The sequence below is a fragment of the Olea europaea genome, chromosome 10 (genome assembly GCF_002742605.1).
Source record: "Olea europaea var. sylvestris chromosome 10, O_europaea_v1, whole genome shotgun sequence".
NCBI classification, from domain to species: Eukaryota; Viridiplantae; Streptophyta; class Magnoliopsida; order Lamiales; family Oleaceae; genus Olea; species Olea europaea.
Genome location: NC_036246.1, coordinates 31,435,530 through 31,453,819, shown reverse-complemented (window position 1 = coordinate 31,453,819; position 18,290 = coordinate 31,435,530). Strand labels below are relative to the sequence as shown.

General features: G+C 37.9%; 2 protein-coding genes across 9 annotated transcripts in view; one reads left to right on the top strand and one right to left on the bottom strand.

Moving 5' to 3' along the window:
• The window catches only part of LOC111401829 (putative ALA-interacting subunit 2), a 4,670-nt gene extending 2,498 nt beyond the window's left edge, over positions 1–2,172 (bottom strand). For 2 of the 8 annotated variants that reach the window (XM_023029751.1, XM_023029753.1), the window contains exons 1-5: positions 2,034–2,172; positions 1,782–1,905; positions 1,232–1,308; positions 1,071–1,145; positions 830–946 (exon numbers count right to left, since the gene is read on the bottom strand). In XM_023029751.1, the coding sequence (XP_022885519.1) occupies positions 830–946; positions 1,071–1,145; positions 1,232–1,308; positions 1,782–1,863 (351 nt within the window). In that variant the 5' untranslated portion in view covers positions 1,864–1,905; positions 2,034–2,172. Of the gene's footprint in view, positions 1–829; positions 947–1,065; positions 1,146–1,231; positions 1,309–1,781; positions 1,906–2,033 lie in introns of those variants that run through there. The other 6 variants (XM_023029750.1, XM_023029756.1, XM_023029752.1 and 3 more) reach the window with 6 other exon arrangements.
• A 12,461-nt stretch (positions 2,173–14,633) lies between these two features.
• LOC111400543 lies at positions 14,634–16,480 on the top strand. Its single transcript, XM_023027949.1, has 3 exons — positions 14,634–14,897; positions 14,999–15,920; positions 16,005–16,480. The coding sequence occupies exons 1-3, from the start codon at positions 14,634–14,636 to the stop codon at positions 16,478–16,480; spliced, it is 1,662 nt and encodes a 553-aa protein (XP_022883717.1).
• The last annotated feature ends 1,810 nt before the right edge of the window (positions 16,481–18,290 follow it).

Genomic DNA, 18,290 nt, shown 5'->3' with positions numbered 1-18,290 from the left:
GGAAGGCCAGGAGAAAAAGAAATAAGAAGCAAAAACTGCAAAGTGTCCAATTAAAATTTGGAGGATCCGATACATATCCCATACCTATACTTATATCGTGTTGTGTCCGACACGTGTACTCTGACCATTTTGAAGAGTCCAAGCATAAGAGGTACAGATTAATTCAAAGTTATGATGACCATATTATTTTGTTCTGGTGTTTTTTTCTTGAAAGGTATTCTGTTCTAGTTTTGGAGCCATCAAAAACTAAAATTGACTACTTTCAATGAAAATAAGGAAGAAAAATTCTCAAAGAACCATGCTAATAATAATACAATCTGTCCCCAAAAAAGGGTAAACAAGGGGTCTTTGGAGAATGACAGCTAATGCCAGAACCATATTCTACTGTACTCTTCGAACTAGAGATCCAACAGTAGAATAAATTAGAGATATACTTTAGCACATACAAGATGGAGAAGAAATTGTGAAACTCTCCTCCAGGTCTTAAATTTAGAAGTTATCCTAAAACTACATTGAGTAGCTACAGTACATAATTACCTATATCTTTACAAAAGCCAAGTCTGTAAAATCTCTCAAAATGTTTAAGCTTTGTTCCTCCCAAATATTCACTCTTGAATGAATTGAGCGTAATATGTTAGAAATGAATGAATTTATTAACGCCAAAGGCTTTTGGTTTAGTCTCATCCGAGGCTAAGAGAAATTTTTAGGAAAAAAACGCATAGCAAATTTCATGTTCAGCAGAAATTGTGAACCAAAAACATGTAAAAAATGTTATCATGCATCATGCAGTCTATAATTTGCTAAGAAAGAAATGCCAACAGAATACCACCTGTAGGTACCTAGAACAATTTTTTGGAATCGAACTATCCTTTATATACTCCAACTTATTGCTCCTGAAACTTGGTGGAACACATTCAACATCGTATCTGTCCACAATTTCCAGAGCCTACATATAGAATGTCCACCTATCTTTAGTGCAAAAATTGGCAATGCATATTTGAAACAGAACCTAAAATATAGTTGAATCACGTTGCAGCATTAAAGAAAAGTAAGGGAAGCAATAACTTTACACTCTGTGAAACTTGAAGAGAAAATAGCCCAATCGGAATAAAAATTGTACCAACAGCAAAACATATTGTAACGACCTGGAGGAGGCAATCACAGACAACGAACATTTATAAAAGTTGAAAAGCATAACTACCCATAACTCGTATGGATATAAATGAATCACCATGGTTGTGATTACCCATGTTGGTGTTAGGACAGGTTTACAAGCTGGGAGATTTTGTTGAGTAAACTGGTACATAGCTGTCAAATAAAAATGAAAAAAATCATATGATAATCTATTAAATCGTAATTTAGTTTGCACCTGCTTTGTATGTCATTTCAACCCAATTTACCTAAACATAAAATTCAAATTGCAAATTGATCTATACTGCAGATGTTAATATACATCAAAATTAATTTTGCAAATTACTTATAATGCCAATTTTCTCAATTCCAATTTGCCTAACACATAAAATTCAAATTCAAATTGCACATTGATATAAACTGCATATGTTAATATTAACGTTTTTTTTTTTTTTTTTTTTTTTTTTTTTTTTTTTTTTTTTTTTGCAAATTTCGAGGACACTTCCTATTCCGCTACTTATAATGCAAATTGTTTCGATTCCAATTTGACTAACACGTGAAGTTCAAATAGCATATTTCCATAATACGGACGCAAATAATTTCTCGCAATTTTGAGGACTAAACGGTTCAAGAAAGAACAAAAAACTTGCCTTTGGAGCGGCCCCGCTGGACCGGAACTGAAGGAATTTCAGCTGCATTTGCGGACGACGAACTTACTTCCTCCATTTCCATTTAAACCGAATTCCAAGCAACTAGTACAACATATACACTAACCTACAAAAAATGGAAAAAAAAAATCCAAAGAAACTACATTTAGAACTTGTTTTGAAAGAAGATAGGATCTAGTTGGAATACTGATCCCTAATTTTCGTACAATACAATTGGATGATTAAAGTATTTACCTGATATATATGATTCGAAATTTGTAATTGGATAGGAAATTCGTAATGTGGCAGAGAATCTTTGGGCTGTGGAGTGATCCGTCGCGGTTGGCAGAGACCAAAGCACCACGAGGAATTGCTTCTGCTCCAGGAAAAGCGATGCGATTATACTCCATATTTAAGGAGAATTGCATCTTTGACCGTCATTTACAAAATATAGCAAATTAAATCCTGAAACTTCGCAATTTTATTGCAATTAAGTCCTCAATATAACTTTTCTTTTTGAATAACGAAAGCACAAACCAAAGACGGACATAGGCCCGCCAAAAATCCATAGTGCGAAAGAAAAAAAGAATATATAATCAAAGACAAATACCAAAAGTTTATCCTATTTTGAAAATAGGAAGTTCAATATTTAAAATGATAGACTATAGGCCTTATTTAAATCACATTATTTGAAAAAAATATATTTTTCAACAGTGATTTAACATTATTTCAACCACACATTCTTTAATAAAATAGTATTACACACAAATCCAAAATATTTCCTTATTTTTTAACAACACATTTTTTTCATCAATATATTATTCAAAAATACATTTTCATTTTAATAATGTGGCTCAAACAAGGGCTATTTATGAATCTAAATCTCCTATAATCTCATTCCCAATTAGACTATTATATGTTTCCTAAATAGGGGAGAAACAGGAGAGGATAATTTATTATCATTATTATTATTATTATTATTTTCATTAGGTTAATACTTAGAAATAAAATAATTTTCATAAAAAATACCTTTTTTTGTTACGCCCCACTCACCACCTTGGCGCGTCAGGTTCACTCTTTGGCGAGGTGCCATGTATTAGGTCGAGGTGTCACTGAAGCGACAATATGCCTCACCCGAATCTCAAGTATAGACCACCAAAGGGATATTATTCGAGGCATCTTCTGGTACTGAAGTGTGAGGAGATGAGGCACCAAGAAAGCAGAGGACCACCAAAGGGATATTATCCGAGGCTTCTTCTGGTACCGAAGTGTGAGGAAACGAGGCACCTTACGGTAGAGGAGTGCAGAGGCCCCTCCAACGCCAGTTTCAGAGATATATCTGTGTCAGGATCCCCTTATCTTTATAGATTGATTGATGCGACATTTCAACCCTATGTTAACTCACATATCAGAAGAATTAGTTACCTGCATCTTCTAAGATGCGGCTGATTGACGTCTACGAGCAGACGCCTTACGTCGTCAGATGCATACACGTGTCCCACATCCAGCGGTGCCATTTGCCTATAAATACCAAAGGTTTGACAAGAGACAAGGGTAATCTTTTCTAATTCTGGGCACTCCACAACCAAGTAATATATATTCTCTCCTCCCCACTCTCTTGCACAATTCCGACATTGCCTCTATCACCGTCAACTAATTTGACCGTCGGAGTGTGTGTGACCGCTACCACTCTCGCTAGTATCAACCGTATATGTCTAACTGTTTGCTCTTATGCGCAGGGAAAAACATGTGGAGTGGTTCTTGGTTGGCAACGTGGAGGGTCCAATTCGCGGGGTCAACAGATTGGCGTCATCTGTGAAAATTCCGTTCTAGAGTTCCCTGTTAACCATTGAAAAATTAGCGACTTCCCTTGAAAAAGGGACATTCTTGAAAAGGAACCCGTCAAAATTAGCAAACCAAGCTTGAACACCTTTGAAAGAGGAGCAACAAAATGAGTTCTGGCAACGAGGATGCAAATCCTGAAAGACTAAGGGACGTCTCTGAAGAAGAGGTGCTCAGGACAAATGTCACCCACCGCAGACCCCACCATCGGCGTCGTTGAGGTGGTGGGGTCATAGCAATACTAGCTGCAAGAATGGCCCAAATAGATACCATAATGGGGGATATCGCAGCAAAAAATATGGCTATGCGTGAATTTTTCATGCAGGCTCAAAGTCAGCAGGGCTTCCAAATACCGCAGAGGTCTCACCCAGCTCAGAGACTCCCTGTGTTTTATAGCCAAGGCCATTCAAGTCATCAAAGAAAGCCCCCTATGGAGAGGAAAGTAGGGATAAACATAACGTTTTATGCACAAGGCACCCAGGAAGTCGAACCCCAGCTGGGGGAAAACTTCCCACCAGACTTCGCTCTGTGCAAGGCCGGCTTAACAAGAGCAAGAAGCGCTTCCTCTGCTTAGAAATAGGCTTGGAAGGAGGAGCACCTCCACTTCCCCAAAATACGCCAGATGGGGACGACTCTGAAGGACCATGTCGATCCTATGAGATAGACGATGACAACGACAACCTTCCATTTTCTAGAGAAATCTGAAGCTTCTCAATGCTTGTAAACTTCATTTCTCATAAAATTCTAAAGTATGAGGGAAAAGGAGATCCAGAAAAGCACCTCACCAAGTACACGACGTAGATGAGTCTGAGAAGAGCCTCACTAGCATTGAAGTGCAGGGCTTTTCATTTGACTCTTGTCAGAGAAGCTGAAGTGTGGTACAGTCGACTACTACCTCTGAGCATTAGAAGTTAGCCTGACCTGAAAAAGACATTTTTGAACCAATATCTCTAACGAAGGGAAGGAGAGGCCCCGGTACGGCTCTTGCAAGATATGAGACAGGTCCCTGGGGAGACACTCAAAAACTGGCTCGCCAGATTCACCGAGGAAATAACCTATTGTGAGCAAGTTACAGACAGAGAGGCCCTTTCATCCTTGAAAGAAGGCCTCAATATGAACATTTTGTTTTGGTGAGACGTGTGGAACAGAAATCTGACCACTTATGACGAGCTGGTAGAGATTATGAGAGTGGAGATCGTGAATGAGGAGATGATCGACCATCGAAATCATGCAGCCTAGGGACTCCCACCTCCTTGGAGGTAGGTAGGTCGAGGACCGGCTGTGCACCTCGTTACCCAACAATGGACCCAAGCAGGACATGCAGTAGCTCCCACGTCCAGGCAAGCTTTGGCCTCCCCTACACTAAATGCACTACTAGTACTAGCGTATGAAAATGCAAATGCCAAAGCGGGGCTGTCCGAGGGGACGACACACAGAAACTGAAGCAAGAAAAAATAGGCAAACCAGTCCTTGGAAAGAGCAAAGTAGTGTACCTTCCATCGTTTCTATGGCTACGACACCAGAGAATGCAGAGATGCTCATCGATCCTCTTAGAGAAGTAACTCTCGCTCCTCTAGGGAGAAATGGTATCATGAATCTTCTCTGTGGTCCACCTCATATACCAGGGATGCGAGAAGACAAATGGACCATACGCCTTGGAGAAGGGAAGCATAAAATAGAGCTCGAGGAAGGTCCAGGTAGAGGACTCAGGCTCTGGCAGCTGAAGGTGAACCAATCTGTGAAACAGACAATCATAGGAGGCCCTCACATCGAAGGTAATACTCGAAATGTACAAATGAACTATGCAAGGGAAGCAAATGATCTTCCAATGACTAGCTACCTTGTCGACTGATCACAAGAACAGAATAGGATGGCACCAATCATTTTCTTCCAGGATGATGCACGAGGTGTGCATTACCCTCATTGTGATGCATTGATGGTAAGAGCTATTGAAGCGCATGCTTTTTGAAAATAAAAAGTTTAATGAACATACTGTTTGGCTCAACTTTTGATAAAATGAAAATTGAGCATGGCTTGGTACCCATGACCTACCCACTATACGGATTCACTGGTGATAGTATCGTCCTACGAGGACAAATAACTCCACTTTATGAAATTCCTGGTGGTAGACTGATAAGTGTGTTTTTTCACACTTATTTAGGTCACAAACATGACTTAATAATGAGCAAAATGATTGAATTGTGACTTAATCTCGTTATATTTGTGAATTGTAGGGAACACCGATGAACATTGTGAAATTCAGAAGAAAAGAGTCGAAAAAAGACTAAAATGGAGCAAAGTGATAGTTCGGGGACCAAGGTGCAAATAATCCATAGATGAGAGGGGAAATGGAATGAAGATTCAAGAGTGTTAGAGGTCAATCGGATGAGAAAAGGATTCAAGAGGTGAAATATGGTCGAAGTATTATCAAGTATCAACTTTCGGGCGAAAAAATTATGCTCGTGATTTTTAGTCTCTACTTGAGATCCATTTTTGGCATAGTAAACATCAGAATTTAAGGAAGCCTACTTCTATCAAAAGTGTATATCTTTGAGTTTTCTTCCCAATGCACTTTGAATCACTTCAATCGGAGATCGGGAGAGAAAGTTATGACCAAAATACTGAAAGCTATCCGACGAAAAAATTTCTATAACCATGTAGCCGCATGGTTATAATTCCTTGCGGTCGCACAAGGCAGTACAAGGAAAAATCTGGGCTGAAACTTCCATGCGGTAGCATGGTAAAAAAATGTGGCGAAATCTCAGGTTTCCTTATTTGACTCAAACACGATTTAGTAAGGTTTTGGGCGACTTCCTTGACCTAATTCCGCCTCCAATAAATACCAGATGACCCTGAAACATAAAGAGGGGGGAATATACACAATTTTGGAGGATTTGGAGAGGAAGAACAAGGCAAAAACAAGGCAATCCACTTCAAGATTCAAGATTTCACTTCAAGAATCAATTGGGTGATGTTCTTCCTTGGTTTTAATTATTGTTTTTCTTTATTTCCCATTATGCTAGGCTAGATTTTTGTTATGCTAGGAGATCAAGGCACCATGTAGTTGGATCTTTAATTTTCTAGTTTTGTAATTTGACATTAAAGCATATTTCTTTTGTTTTGAATGATTTATATGCATTTATTGTTTCCGCAATTAAGGGCCCGTAATTATATGAGTTTGGGTGATTTATTCTTGCATTCGAGAGAATTGGAATAGATCCAACATAATATAAATCATCTTAGGGTCCGATAGGGGATAGAAATATACCGCTATACCTTACGTGTATCTTTAAGTGTTCATAAAATTACATGCATTTTTACATATGCACTTGTCATAGAAATATAGGCTGGTGGTATGTAGATATAATTTTGATACATCTCGAGAGAGACTTAGGAACATTGATTCGTCAACAATTGAATTATGTTGTCATATTGTGAAACTAGAGTTTAAAGTGATAATTGCATGGGAAATCGTGATCCTAATGTTTTTAATTTCTATTGATTACAACAAACATGCGCTCTTAACAATTGATTTCATTCTAGAGTTTTAAATTATTGTTTTGCATATTAATTTCAATTTAATCATAAAAAATTGCATAATTGGGGTGTAATTAGGTCTACATTCACTTTGGTAATTTAGTTTCTGTTAAGGCTAGGGTAAATAAAATTTGAACTAATCAATCTCTGTGGGACGATATTCGGACTCATTTAATCCACTTTATTACTTGTTAATGAATCGTACACTTGCGGTGGTTTTAAATCGAAAGAAAATAATTTCGCGAACATAGACCATAGGTTAGCTTACCATGGAGTACAAGGGCGACCTGCCTTGAATGAGCTTTAGGCTATCATCTCAATTCACCACTTATGTATGAAGTTTCCAACCGAGCATGGAATTGCCACAGTCCAAGGCAACCAAATGGGCTCAAGAGAATGCTACCTCGACTCATTGCGAAAATTTGAGCCCCGTACTGTAAAGTATCATCATAATTGATGTTGTAGAAGATGCTAGTGTGGATGTAGAAATGCTCGATGCCCTAAACAAGAGCATACCTCAAAACAGGAGGAAGCCGTTGACATGGTTGAGGCCTCGAAAGAAGGGCACCCTCTAGATGAATTAGATCCTCGAATCATTTAATTCGAGCTGAACGTAACCCCAATGGAGGAATTGGAAACCTTTCCTGCCAACCGTTAAAACCCCACTCAGGTCTTATGGATAGGGAAATCATTGCCTCTTGAGATCAAAGAGGAATTAATGATGTTCCCGCAAAAGAACTTGGAAGTCTTCACATGGAAACATGAGTTCATGGTGGGAATAGACCCGAGGGTCAGTTGTCATCACTTGAACATCAACCCCACCTACGCATTGCACCGGCAAAAGAGAAGAGCCCTCAACCTAGAGAGATATGAGGCACTCAAAGAGGAAATTGACAAATTAAGTCGTAATGGCTTCATCGGAGAGACCATCTACCCACATTGGGTATCCAACCCCGTCCTGGTAAAGAAACCCAATGGGAAGTGGAAGGTATGTGTCGACTTCACCAACTTAGATAGATCATGTCCAAAGGATAGACCAACTTGTGGACTCCACGGTCGGACATGAACTCCTGAGCTTCATGGAAGTATACTCAAGGTATAACCAAATCCCCATGTTTCGAACTGATGAAGAGGCCACCTCGTTCATTATGGATAGAGGACTGTACTGCTACAAGGTAATGCCCTTTGGATTAAAGAACGTAGGTGCTTCCTACCAAGGCTAATCAACATGATGTTTGTTGACCTCATTGGCAAAAGCATAGACGTCCATGTAAACGACATGCTGGTGAAAAGCTCAAGGTAAGGGATCACGTAGGTCACTTCGACAACACATTACAAATTTTGAGAAAATACAAAATGAAGTTGAACCCACTGAAGTACACCTTTGGAGTGGCATCAGGTCAGTTTTTAGGCTACATTGTCAATCAAAGGGGAATTGATGCAAACCCTGAAAAAAAAAAGGTATTGTTAGAGATGAGATCTCCTTAGAAATCGAAAGAGGTGCAAAGCCTTAACGGACAAATCGTTGTATCTCCAAGGCCATGGATGAAAGTTTACCTTTCTTCAAGATTTTGAAGCAAGGAAAAAAGTTTTAATGGATGGAAGAATGTGAGGCAGCCTTCCAAGCGTTGAAAAAGCACTTGGGAAAGGCATCCCTACTATCGAAACTAAGGCCATGCGAGCTTCTTCTGTTGTATTTAGTGGTCTTAGAGGAGGCAGTCTACGTGATCCTTGTCAAAGAAGAAAAAATACGCCAAGAAGCTTGCTCTCTCCCTTGTTACTAAATCGAGGAAACTGAGGCCGTACTTCCAGGCCCACTCCATTAAGGTTCTAACCAATTTTTCGCTCAAACAAGTACTATAGAAGACAAATGCTTTGGGTCGCATATTAAAATGGGTAATTGAGCTTAGCAAGTTCGACCTACTTTTCAAGTCCCGAAGTTCTATCAAGGGACAAGCCCTGACAAATTTTGTAGCAGAGTTTACCAAAGCCCCAGAAATAGAGGCAACCATGTAACCAGCTGAGCCCCCTACATAGAGCCTCTGTATCACCATGCTTCGCCTTCATATGATTAGTGTTTATAATTATAACATTCCTCATATTATTTATTTTCTTTTTTATTCATGAATTTAATATTGTCGTGACTAATTATATTTTACAGTGGAATGCACCTCGAAAGCCCTAGATGATCTCATGCCTATTAAAGTTAATTATAAAAAGATGAACCAAGCTATGAAGTAAACTATAGATATAGTTAAATTAATTTATGTTCCATCTGAATAAAATTTATTCAACTTAATTAACTTGATAATTATAATCAATTTGATTACTTAGCGCACTAATTAAGTCAATTGATGGTTATTAGTTACCAAAACGAAGTCAATGTATACCGTAATTGATGCTTTAAATTTGGAATTGAAGACCTTTTTGTGTATTTTTTTATGGAATGAAATCATTAATCCTTTCATATAAATAAAAAGGATATAACGTAGGGCCTTAACATTATCCGTGTTTTTCCTTTCCACTTCATCTTCTGGGTTTGGAGTCAGCACTTGACGTATAATAGTTGTATTCTATTTTAATATCCTTTGATAGACAAATTAGTGATTAGTGACATTTTGCAGTATTTGATGAAATCATGATATGGTCAAACTTGTGCTATTTTGATGTCATCTTTACAATCTGTGGATCAGCCAATTGTATAGTGGCCCATTTCAGTTTCTCCAGCACACGTATCTATATGTATATATGTATACACCATACACAATTATAACTAAGTTATAATGATTCATGTAAATTCGTTTAGCACACACTGTATTTGAGCAGGAAACTTGTTTTATCATTTGGTACCTTTGTTTATGGTAATTAACATATAGTAATTTATCACCCAAGTGAATAGTTACATGAGTCCGAGTATGGGCGGAGCCAGAAAATGATATTAGGATGGGCTGAAATTTAAAAATGGTTGAATGAACTTATGCCACAAGAAATCGAGTTTCGAATGCTATTTTCGTGACATTCACGATAAAAGTATATGACACTGAATAAAATAAAAAAAAGTTTAAATGTCTTACATTAAGATATTCCACTAAATTTTTTGTATTTTTTTTTTTTTTTTACCAAATAGAAAATCAATGCTTACCTTAAAAAATTTTAAACTAACCGAATCATGATAGAATTAAGCAAAAATACATATCCACCAATGAACATTTAAAAACTTATTTAATGAGTACTTTTCTAGTAACTTTAACAACCAGTCTTTCCAAACAACTTAAAGTTTTAACAAATATTCTTTTTATTATCAATATCAAATCTATAGTAAGTTATATATTTTGATCATAATATCTACTTTATGGTCAATATAAGTATTTTTTTTTATAACTATTAATTAGTAATAAATGAAAACATACATAATTTAGAAAAATATGTTGTGTCCCTAAATATTAAATAAGTAATTTACTTTTAGATTTAAGTCAAACATGCATTAAATAGAACATCTAATTTGACAATAAAATATTCACATTTCATGAATGTCTTGAAAGAGTAATTAATAATTGTGGTGTCTTTAATATAATTTGAACAATTGAGTATTGGACTTAGGTTGGGATTTAAACTAGAATTGGGCTAATGTTAAAACTTGGGCCAAAATTCTAATGTGTTAGGGGGACATTGCTGGGCTACAGCCTAGCATGCCCCCCACTACCTCCGCCAGTGAGTCCGAATATTATTCATACGAGGATATAAACAAAGTGTTGTTTATTTTTAGAAAAAGCACCATTTGTCATAAAATCAGGAGTTTCATTTGTGGATAATACTATTATTTAATTGCACAAGATTTCTGTTACATTCTAAAATTAGTACTTAGCTTGGTCCATGGAAGTTAACAGTTAGTTATCTTGTTTATATATGAAAAGGAACTAGATAGAACCATTATTGGTCAAAGTGATTTTGACAATAAGTTCTACTTATAAATTTCTAATGATGATGAGCGCTTCCTGTTTTACATATTGGCTCCTAATAATAATGATTAAGTTATCTTAAAGAATGAGGATATGAATTGATTTTAGCATGAATACTGTTGAAATTCTAAATGAATATTTATGACTAGGATATTTGGCACGTAGATTTCATAAGCGGCTAAGGACATCTTCACTTGTCATTTTAAATGTAAATTGCTAAGGATTTTAGGTAAGTAAACCTCCTATTGTCTTCATGTCATGTGATATTATTAAATGTTTGAATGTGTTACATAAATTTGCTATTACGTGAACATGATATTTAATTTTTACATTTTATGTCATGAATGTTTCATGCATACCCATGCACGTCAATACATCCATAATTATACATGAAGTTCCAACAAATAAAGTGTTCCCAAATGTCATGATTCAATGACTATTTAAATGTATGTATCCCGAATGTTTTGTTACGAGATGTATGTCTATGCCATGAAGGTGTGAGTGGGAAATGTGGGGTGGGAGACCGGCACACCCGACCAATGTTCAATGATGAATGATAAATGTTTAATGTTAATGTTAATGTTAATCGCTTTGCAGTACTACCGGTAGAATTCAATCGAGTTCCAAATAACATGGCCCATTGCATTCTGATTGGCTATAAGCGATACATCAAGTGAGCTCATGACGTTAATATTTTTAAAGACATGAAAGAATGAGGATACATATTGAGCAATGCCTTTCGTTTTAAAGTAATGCATACGCATATCATCAGCATGCATCATGAGCATGAGGTTTGCTTACTGAGCATTAGCTCATCCCACGTTGTCCCTCCTCATTTTCAGATGATGAAGGCATGATTATTCGAGATGACGGATTGTGGTGTTACTGACTCAGTACCAATATAGTTTAGATTTGACTTCGCTTTGAAATAAATTTAAATTTAAATTTAATTGTCTTATATTTTATTAAGTATATTTTATAATTTCAAAAGAATGTTAAATGATAATATTTCAAAAATTAGATATTTAATTTTGGGGGTGTCACAGCTTCTTTATGGATGGCTCGTCCGGAAAAGCCGGTTTAGGTGCCGGGTCGTCCTAGAAAGCTCGGAAGGCCATAAACTAAACTGCGCGATCAGGTTCGACTTCAAAGCCTCAAACAATATTGCTGAATATGAGGCCCTTTTAGCAAGCCTTATGCTGGCCAAAGAAATGCAAGTCAAAAGACTCCTATCAAAAAGTGATTCGTAGCTCATAGTAAGTCAGGTCAATGTAAGATTCGCTGCTAAGGACAGTGGCATGGCCGCTTATTTGAAGCTGAGCCTCATTTCCCATTTCGAAAAGTTCGAACTGATGCAAGTCCCATGTCTAGAGAACACTCACGCAGATGCCCTGTCTAAACTGGTCAGCAGCAAGGACTCCGAGCTATTAAAAATTGTTCCAATTGACCTCCTTCTGAATCTCTCCATTCCTGAAGGTGAAGAATTGATGTGGATTGAAGATACTCCACCCTGGATGCAACCTATCATAGCCTACCTCAAAGACCAATCAGTGTCGGGCTCAAAGAACGAGGCCAAGAAGTCGAGGAGAAGAACTGCTCATTTCATACTCCAGGATGATGTGCTATACAAAAGAGGCTTCGCGTCGCCTCTAAATGAGTGAATTTCACTCATTGATTTAATGCCACTTAAGCTTGAAATATTTGGTTGTTTTTGAGAAATTTAGAACGTTTTGATGCGGGTATTTGTGTTGTTTTATAAGTGAACCAATTTGGTGAAATGGTGAGTTTGAAGGGTGGAAAAGAGTCAAATTTACATAGAGGTGAATGGACAAGAAGAAGCATCGAGACGCACGTGAAAGACGATGGAAGAAAGAAGGAAGAAAACCAACTAAAGCAAGAGGGAAAGAAAAAAAAAGGGGGTAGAAGTGCAGCGCCTAGGCGCCACAAGTGAAGCAGAATTACAGTGCCCAGGCGTTGCACAACCAAAAAAAAAAGAAGCAAAGTTACAGCGCCCAGGCACCACAAAGCAGTGCCCAGGTGCTGCACAAGCTAAAACGATACAGAAACTCAGCACCTAGGCGCCACTTTTGTAGCGCCCATGCGCTGAATGCCGAGAAAGGAAAAATGCGATTTTTGAAAATATTTTTGACCCGGCCCAATTCCAACTCGTAATGCAAATTAAGGGGACTATAAATACATATTTACAGACCTAATTGAAGTGGTTGGATGGCTGAAGAAGTAGAGGCAAAGAGATACACGAATTGAGAGAAGAATCACTGGATTTGGAGAAGGAATCAAGCAGCAAACTGAGTTTTTCTTATCTTTCTTTTCTCCATGCGATTTAATTTGTATTTTATTGTGTTTTTCTTCTCAATCATGAACTAAATTATTAAATCTAAGATTTGATGTAACCTATTTGAGACATGATTTAATTTCTTTATAGTGTTTTCATTTACTTTTCCAGAATTGATTTGTATTATTCTTGCTTAATGCTTTCAGTTGCTTGATCACCAATTGAATGAATTGATGCTCTAAATCTAACACTCGAGAGAGGGAAATTTAGGCGTGATCTAAGAACAATATAACCTAGATTTGTAGGTTTTGAGAGAAAGTACGAATCTTTGAGGGTAAAACAAGAATCAAGTACGTGATAATCTTTATATATTTAATTCGGAATAGAGATATTGGGGTTAAAATATAGAGATAGGTTCTATTTGACGCTCGAGAGGGGGAAATAGAATTAATTTAGGATTCTTCCCTATGAATTCGGGAAATAATTAATGGAAGTATCTATATGGGTTGAGAATTATGTTGATAATACGGTGAAATCACTCCCTAGACTTTACGAAATTCTGATTTAATCTTTAGAAATTGCCTCACTTTTCTTGCATTATTAAATTCATCGACATTAGTTTAACATTCAAACATCAATTTAACATCCGATTGTCTAGATAAAGTACTCGCGGACATAATTATAGTACTCAGTTGAAGTCAAATATCAATCCATGTGGGTTCGACACTTTTCAATTCCTTAATATACTATAAAATTTGACACCGTGTGCTTGCGGTATAAAATCACATTATATAAAACGCGTGGCAGTTTTTGGCGCCGTTGTCGGGGATTCATTCATTCGAATTCAATTGATATTATTACCAATCGGCGTTCATTTTACTTTAGATTTTTATTTCTATCGTAATATTTAATTTAATTTTATTCTTTTTGTGTCTATCTTTAAAAGCTTCCTTGTGGTTATTTTCAGCTGTTTAGGCGAAGGGCGAGAAATCTAGATCTGCTATCTGTTGATCCTGAACCAGAACGCACATTTCGCATTCTCAGAGGTATACAAAGAAACGAACGGGAAGCAATGGAAGAACAGGATGCTAGAGCAGCCAATGAGGATAACCAACAAAGGGCTATTCGGGATATATAAGGCCGGTTGTCAATGACAACTATTCCGGCATCGCACACCCAGCAATTGCTGCAAACAATTTCGAATTGAAGCTAGGGCTGATATATATGGTGCAGCAAAATCAGTTTGGGGGTGCTGCAATAGAAGACCCAAATGCTCATCTTGGATCCTTTTTGGAAATTTGTGACATGGTGAAGATGAATGGGGTTACTAAAGATGCAATTAGACTCTGCCTATTCTCATTCTCTTTAAGGGATAAAGCAAAGGCTTGGTTCCAGTCACTACCATATGGCTCAATTACACTTGGGATGATTTGGCTCAGAAATTCCTCACCAAGTACTTTCCACCTTCTAAATCAGCTCAACTTCGCGGTGAAATTAGCCAATTCAAACAACTCGACTTCGAGCCATTCTATGAAACCTGGGAAAGATTTAAAGACTTTCTTAGGAGATGTCCTAAACATGGGTTCCAGAAATGGGTGCAAATTGAGATATTTTATAATGGGCTAAATGAGCAGACAAGGACTATGGTAGATGCAGTTGTGGGAGGCATTTTAATGGCTAAAATAGTAGAGGCTACATATGCTTTATTGGATGACATAGCTACCAACAGTTACCAATGGCCAAGTGAGAGATCGGGTGTAAAGAAAGTAGCAGGACTTCATGAAGTGGATCCCATCATCGCACTAGCAGCTCAGGTTGCATCACTCACAAATCAGATAGTCACGCTTACCACTCAAGATCAACAGAAGGTAGATTCAGTCATGAGTACTTCTTCATCACACCAAGAGACAGAGGTTGCAAACGAGCAGGCCCAATATGTCAATAGTAGAAACTACACTCAAAGAGGAAGCTACCAAGCTAATCACTATCATCCAGGGTTGAGGAATCACGAGAACTTGTCATATGGCAACAATAGAAACACACTTCAACCTCCACCCGGATTCAACACTCAGAATTCTGATGGGAAACCACCCTTGGAAGACATCCTTGGGACGTTCATTTCTGAGACAAGATCACGCTTCAACAAAGATGAATCACGGTTGGGTAAAATTGAAACACATGTGTCCAACATGGGAGCCACAATGAAGAATCTTGAAGTGCAAATTGGCCAATTGGCTACCTCAATGAAGTCTCAGCAAAAAGGAAAATTTCCAAGTGATACAGAGGTCAATCCAAAGGAGCACTGTAAAGCTGTTGTATTAAGGAGTGGCAAGCAAGTTGGAGAAAGTGAACCCACCGAAGATAGCAACCCCACACCTGATAAGGAGAAAGAACAAGTAGTAGAAGAGCAAGAAAAGCAAGCCAAAGGAACAAATAAGGCTCACGGAACTTACTCCATATCCTTCCCTGACAACCCACCAATTCTCACACTACCACTTCCATTTTCACAGCGTTTTCAAAAGAAAAAATTTGATAATCAATTTGCAAATTTTTTTGAAATTTTCAAGAAAATTCACATTAATATTCATTTTGCAGATGCTTTGGAACAAATGCCAAATTATGCAAAGTTTATGAAGGAAGTGATGTCAAAGAAGCGAAAATTGGAAGAATATGAAACAATAAAATTGACAGAAGAATGCAGCGCTATTCTTCAAAAGAAACTTCCTCAGAAGAGAAAAGATTCGGGCAGCTTCACTATTCTATGCACCATTGGAAGCTCTTCCTTTGAAAAGGCCCTCTATGATCTAGGAGCAAGCATCAACCTAATGCCGTTATCAGTATTTAAGAAGTTAGGCCTCGGGGAAGTCAAGCCAACAACAGTGACTCTACAACTAGCTGATAGGTCCCTCACTTACCCACGAGGCATTATTGAAGACGTGTTAGTAAAGGTCGACAAATTTATCTTCCTAGTTGATTTTGTGGTACTGGATATGGAAGAAGATCAGGAATTTCCACTGATTTCAGGCAGGCCATTTTTAGCAACTGGAAGAGCATTAATTGATGTGCAATGAGGGCATTTGACATTGAGAGTGAATCAAGAAGATGTGAGGTTCAATATCTATCAAGCAATGAAGAACTTGGACGACACCGACACATGCCATAGGATTGACTTCATTGATTCTGCTGTGCGCAATGAGAAATTATATATTGAAGATCCCTTGGAGCAGTGTATGATGTTTAGTTCAATAGAGAATGACATCAGCCCTTCTGGAGAATATGCAGGGAACAAAGACCTAGTTGATTGCATCTTGGCTCTAGAGTCTACACCAGTTGAAAACAACCTGTCACGGTGTGAAGATATTCAAAAATCAGAGGAGTCAGATGATAAAGAAAGTAGCGAAAGCAACAAGATTGAACTGAAGCAATTACCAGATCACCTCCGCTATGCATTTCTGGGGGACAATTCTACATTTTCAGTGATCATTTCTTCATCACTCACCAGAGACGAAGAGGACAAACTATTGAAAGTGTTGAGAGATCACAAGGCTGCTTTGGGCTGGTCGATAGCTGACATCAAGGGGATAAGTCCTACAGTATGCAAGCATAAAATCCTCATGGAAGATTCTTACAAGCCATCTATCGAACATTAGAGAAGGTTAAACCCAGCAATGAAAGAAGTGGTTTGAGCAGAGATACTAAAGCTATTGAAGGTAGGAATTATTTTTGCCATTTTAGATAGTGAATGGGTTAGCCCAGTGCAGGTGGTACCAAAGAAAGGAGGGATGACAGTAATTAAGAACGACAACAATGAGCTAATTCCAACTAGAATAGTAACTGGCTGGAGGGTGTGCATTGACTATAGGAAGTTGAACAAGGCAACTAGAAATGATCATTTCCCACTTCCATTTATTGATCAAATGTTGGACAGATTAGCTGGCTACTCCTACTATTGTTTTCTTGATGGATATTCAGGCTACAACCAGATCGTTATAGCACCAGAAGATCAAGAAAAGCCAACATTCACCTGTCTCTATGGAACTTTTGCCTACAGACGGATGCCATTCAGGTTATGCAATGCACCAGCCACTTTTCTGAGATGCATGATGGCAATCTTTGCAGACATGGTTGAGGACATTATGGAGGTATTTATGGATGACTTTTCTATGTTAGGTACTTCTTTTGATAACTACCTTCACAATCTCTCCTTAGTGCTGCAACGTTGTGAGGAAAAGAATTTAGTTCTAAATTGGGAAAAGTGCCACTTCATGGTACAAGAAGGAATTGTGCTAGGCCACCATGTTTCAGCAAGGGGAATAGAAGTAGATAGAGCAAAAATTGATACAATTGCAAAGTTACCACCACCCACCAATGTCAAAGGTATTCGAAGCTTCTTAGGGCATGCTGGATTCTACAAGAGATTTATCAAAGACTTCTCAAAAGTGGTAAAACCCTTATGTAACCTTTTGGAGAAGGATACAACGTTCGTATTTGATAAAGACTGCTTACGGGCTTTTGAAACCATAAAGGCAAAATTAGTCACTGCCCCAGTGATGGTAATACCAGATTGGGATCAGCCATTTGAGGTTATGTGTGATGCTAGTGACTACGTAGTAGGGGCAGTTTTGGGACAAAGGCGTGATAAGATTTTTCGGGCAATCCACTATGCCAGCAAAACTCTTAATGGAGCTCAACTAAATTACACAACAACAGAGAAGGAAATGCTAGCAATAGTGTTTGCATGTGACAAATTCAGATCTTACCTCATTGGCACCAAAGTGATAATTTACACGGACCATGCTGCAATCCGTTATCTCTTTCAAAAGAAGGATGCCAAGCCACGCCTAATTCGATGGATACTGCTACTACATGAATTTGATGTAG

Coding starts and splice junctions, on each gene's coding strand:
- LOC111400543 (XM_023027949.1), top strand. CDS start 14,634: ATGGTGCAGCAAAATCAGTTTGGGGGTGCTGCAATAGAAGACCCAAAT. Junction 14,898..14,998: donor TAAATCAGCTCAACTTCGCG/GTGAAATTAGCC, acceptor CATGGGTTCCAG/AAATGGGTGCAAATTGAGAT. Junction 15,921..16,004: donor ACCACTTCCATTTTCACAGC/GTTTTCAAAAGA, acceptor TTCATTTTGCAG/ATGCTTTGGAACAAATGCCA.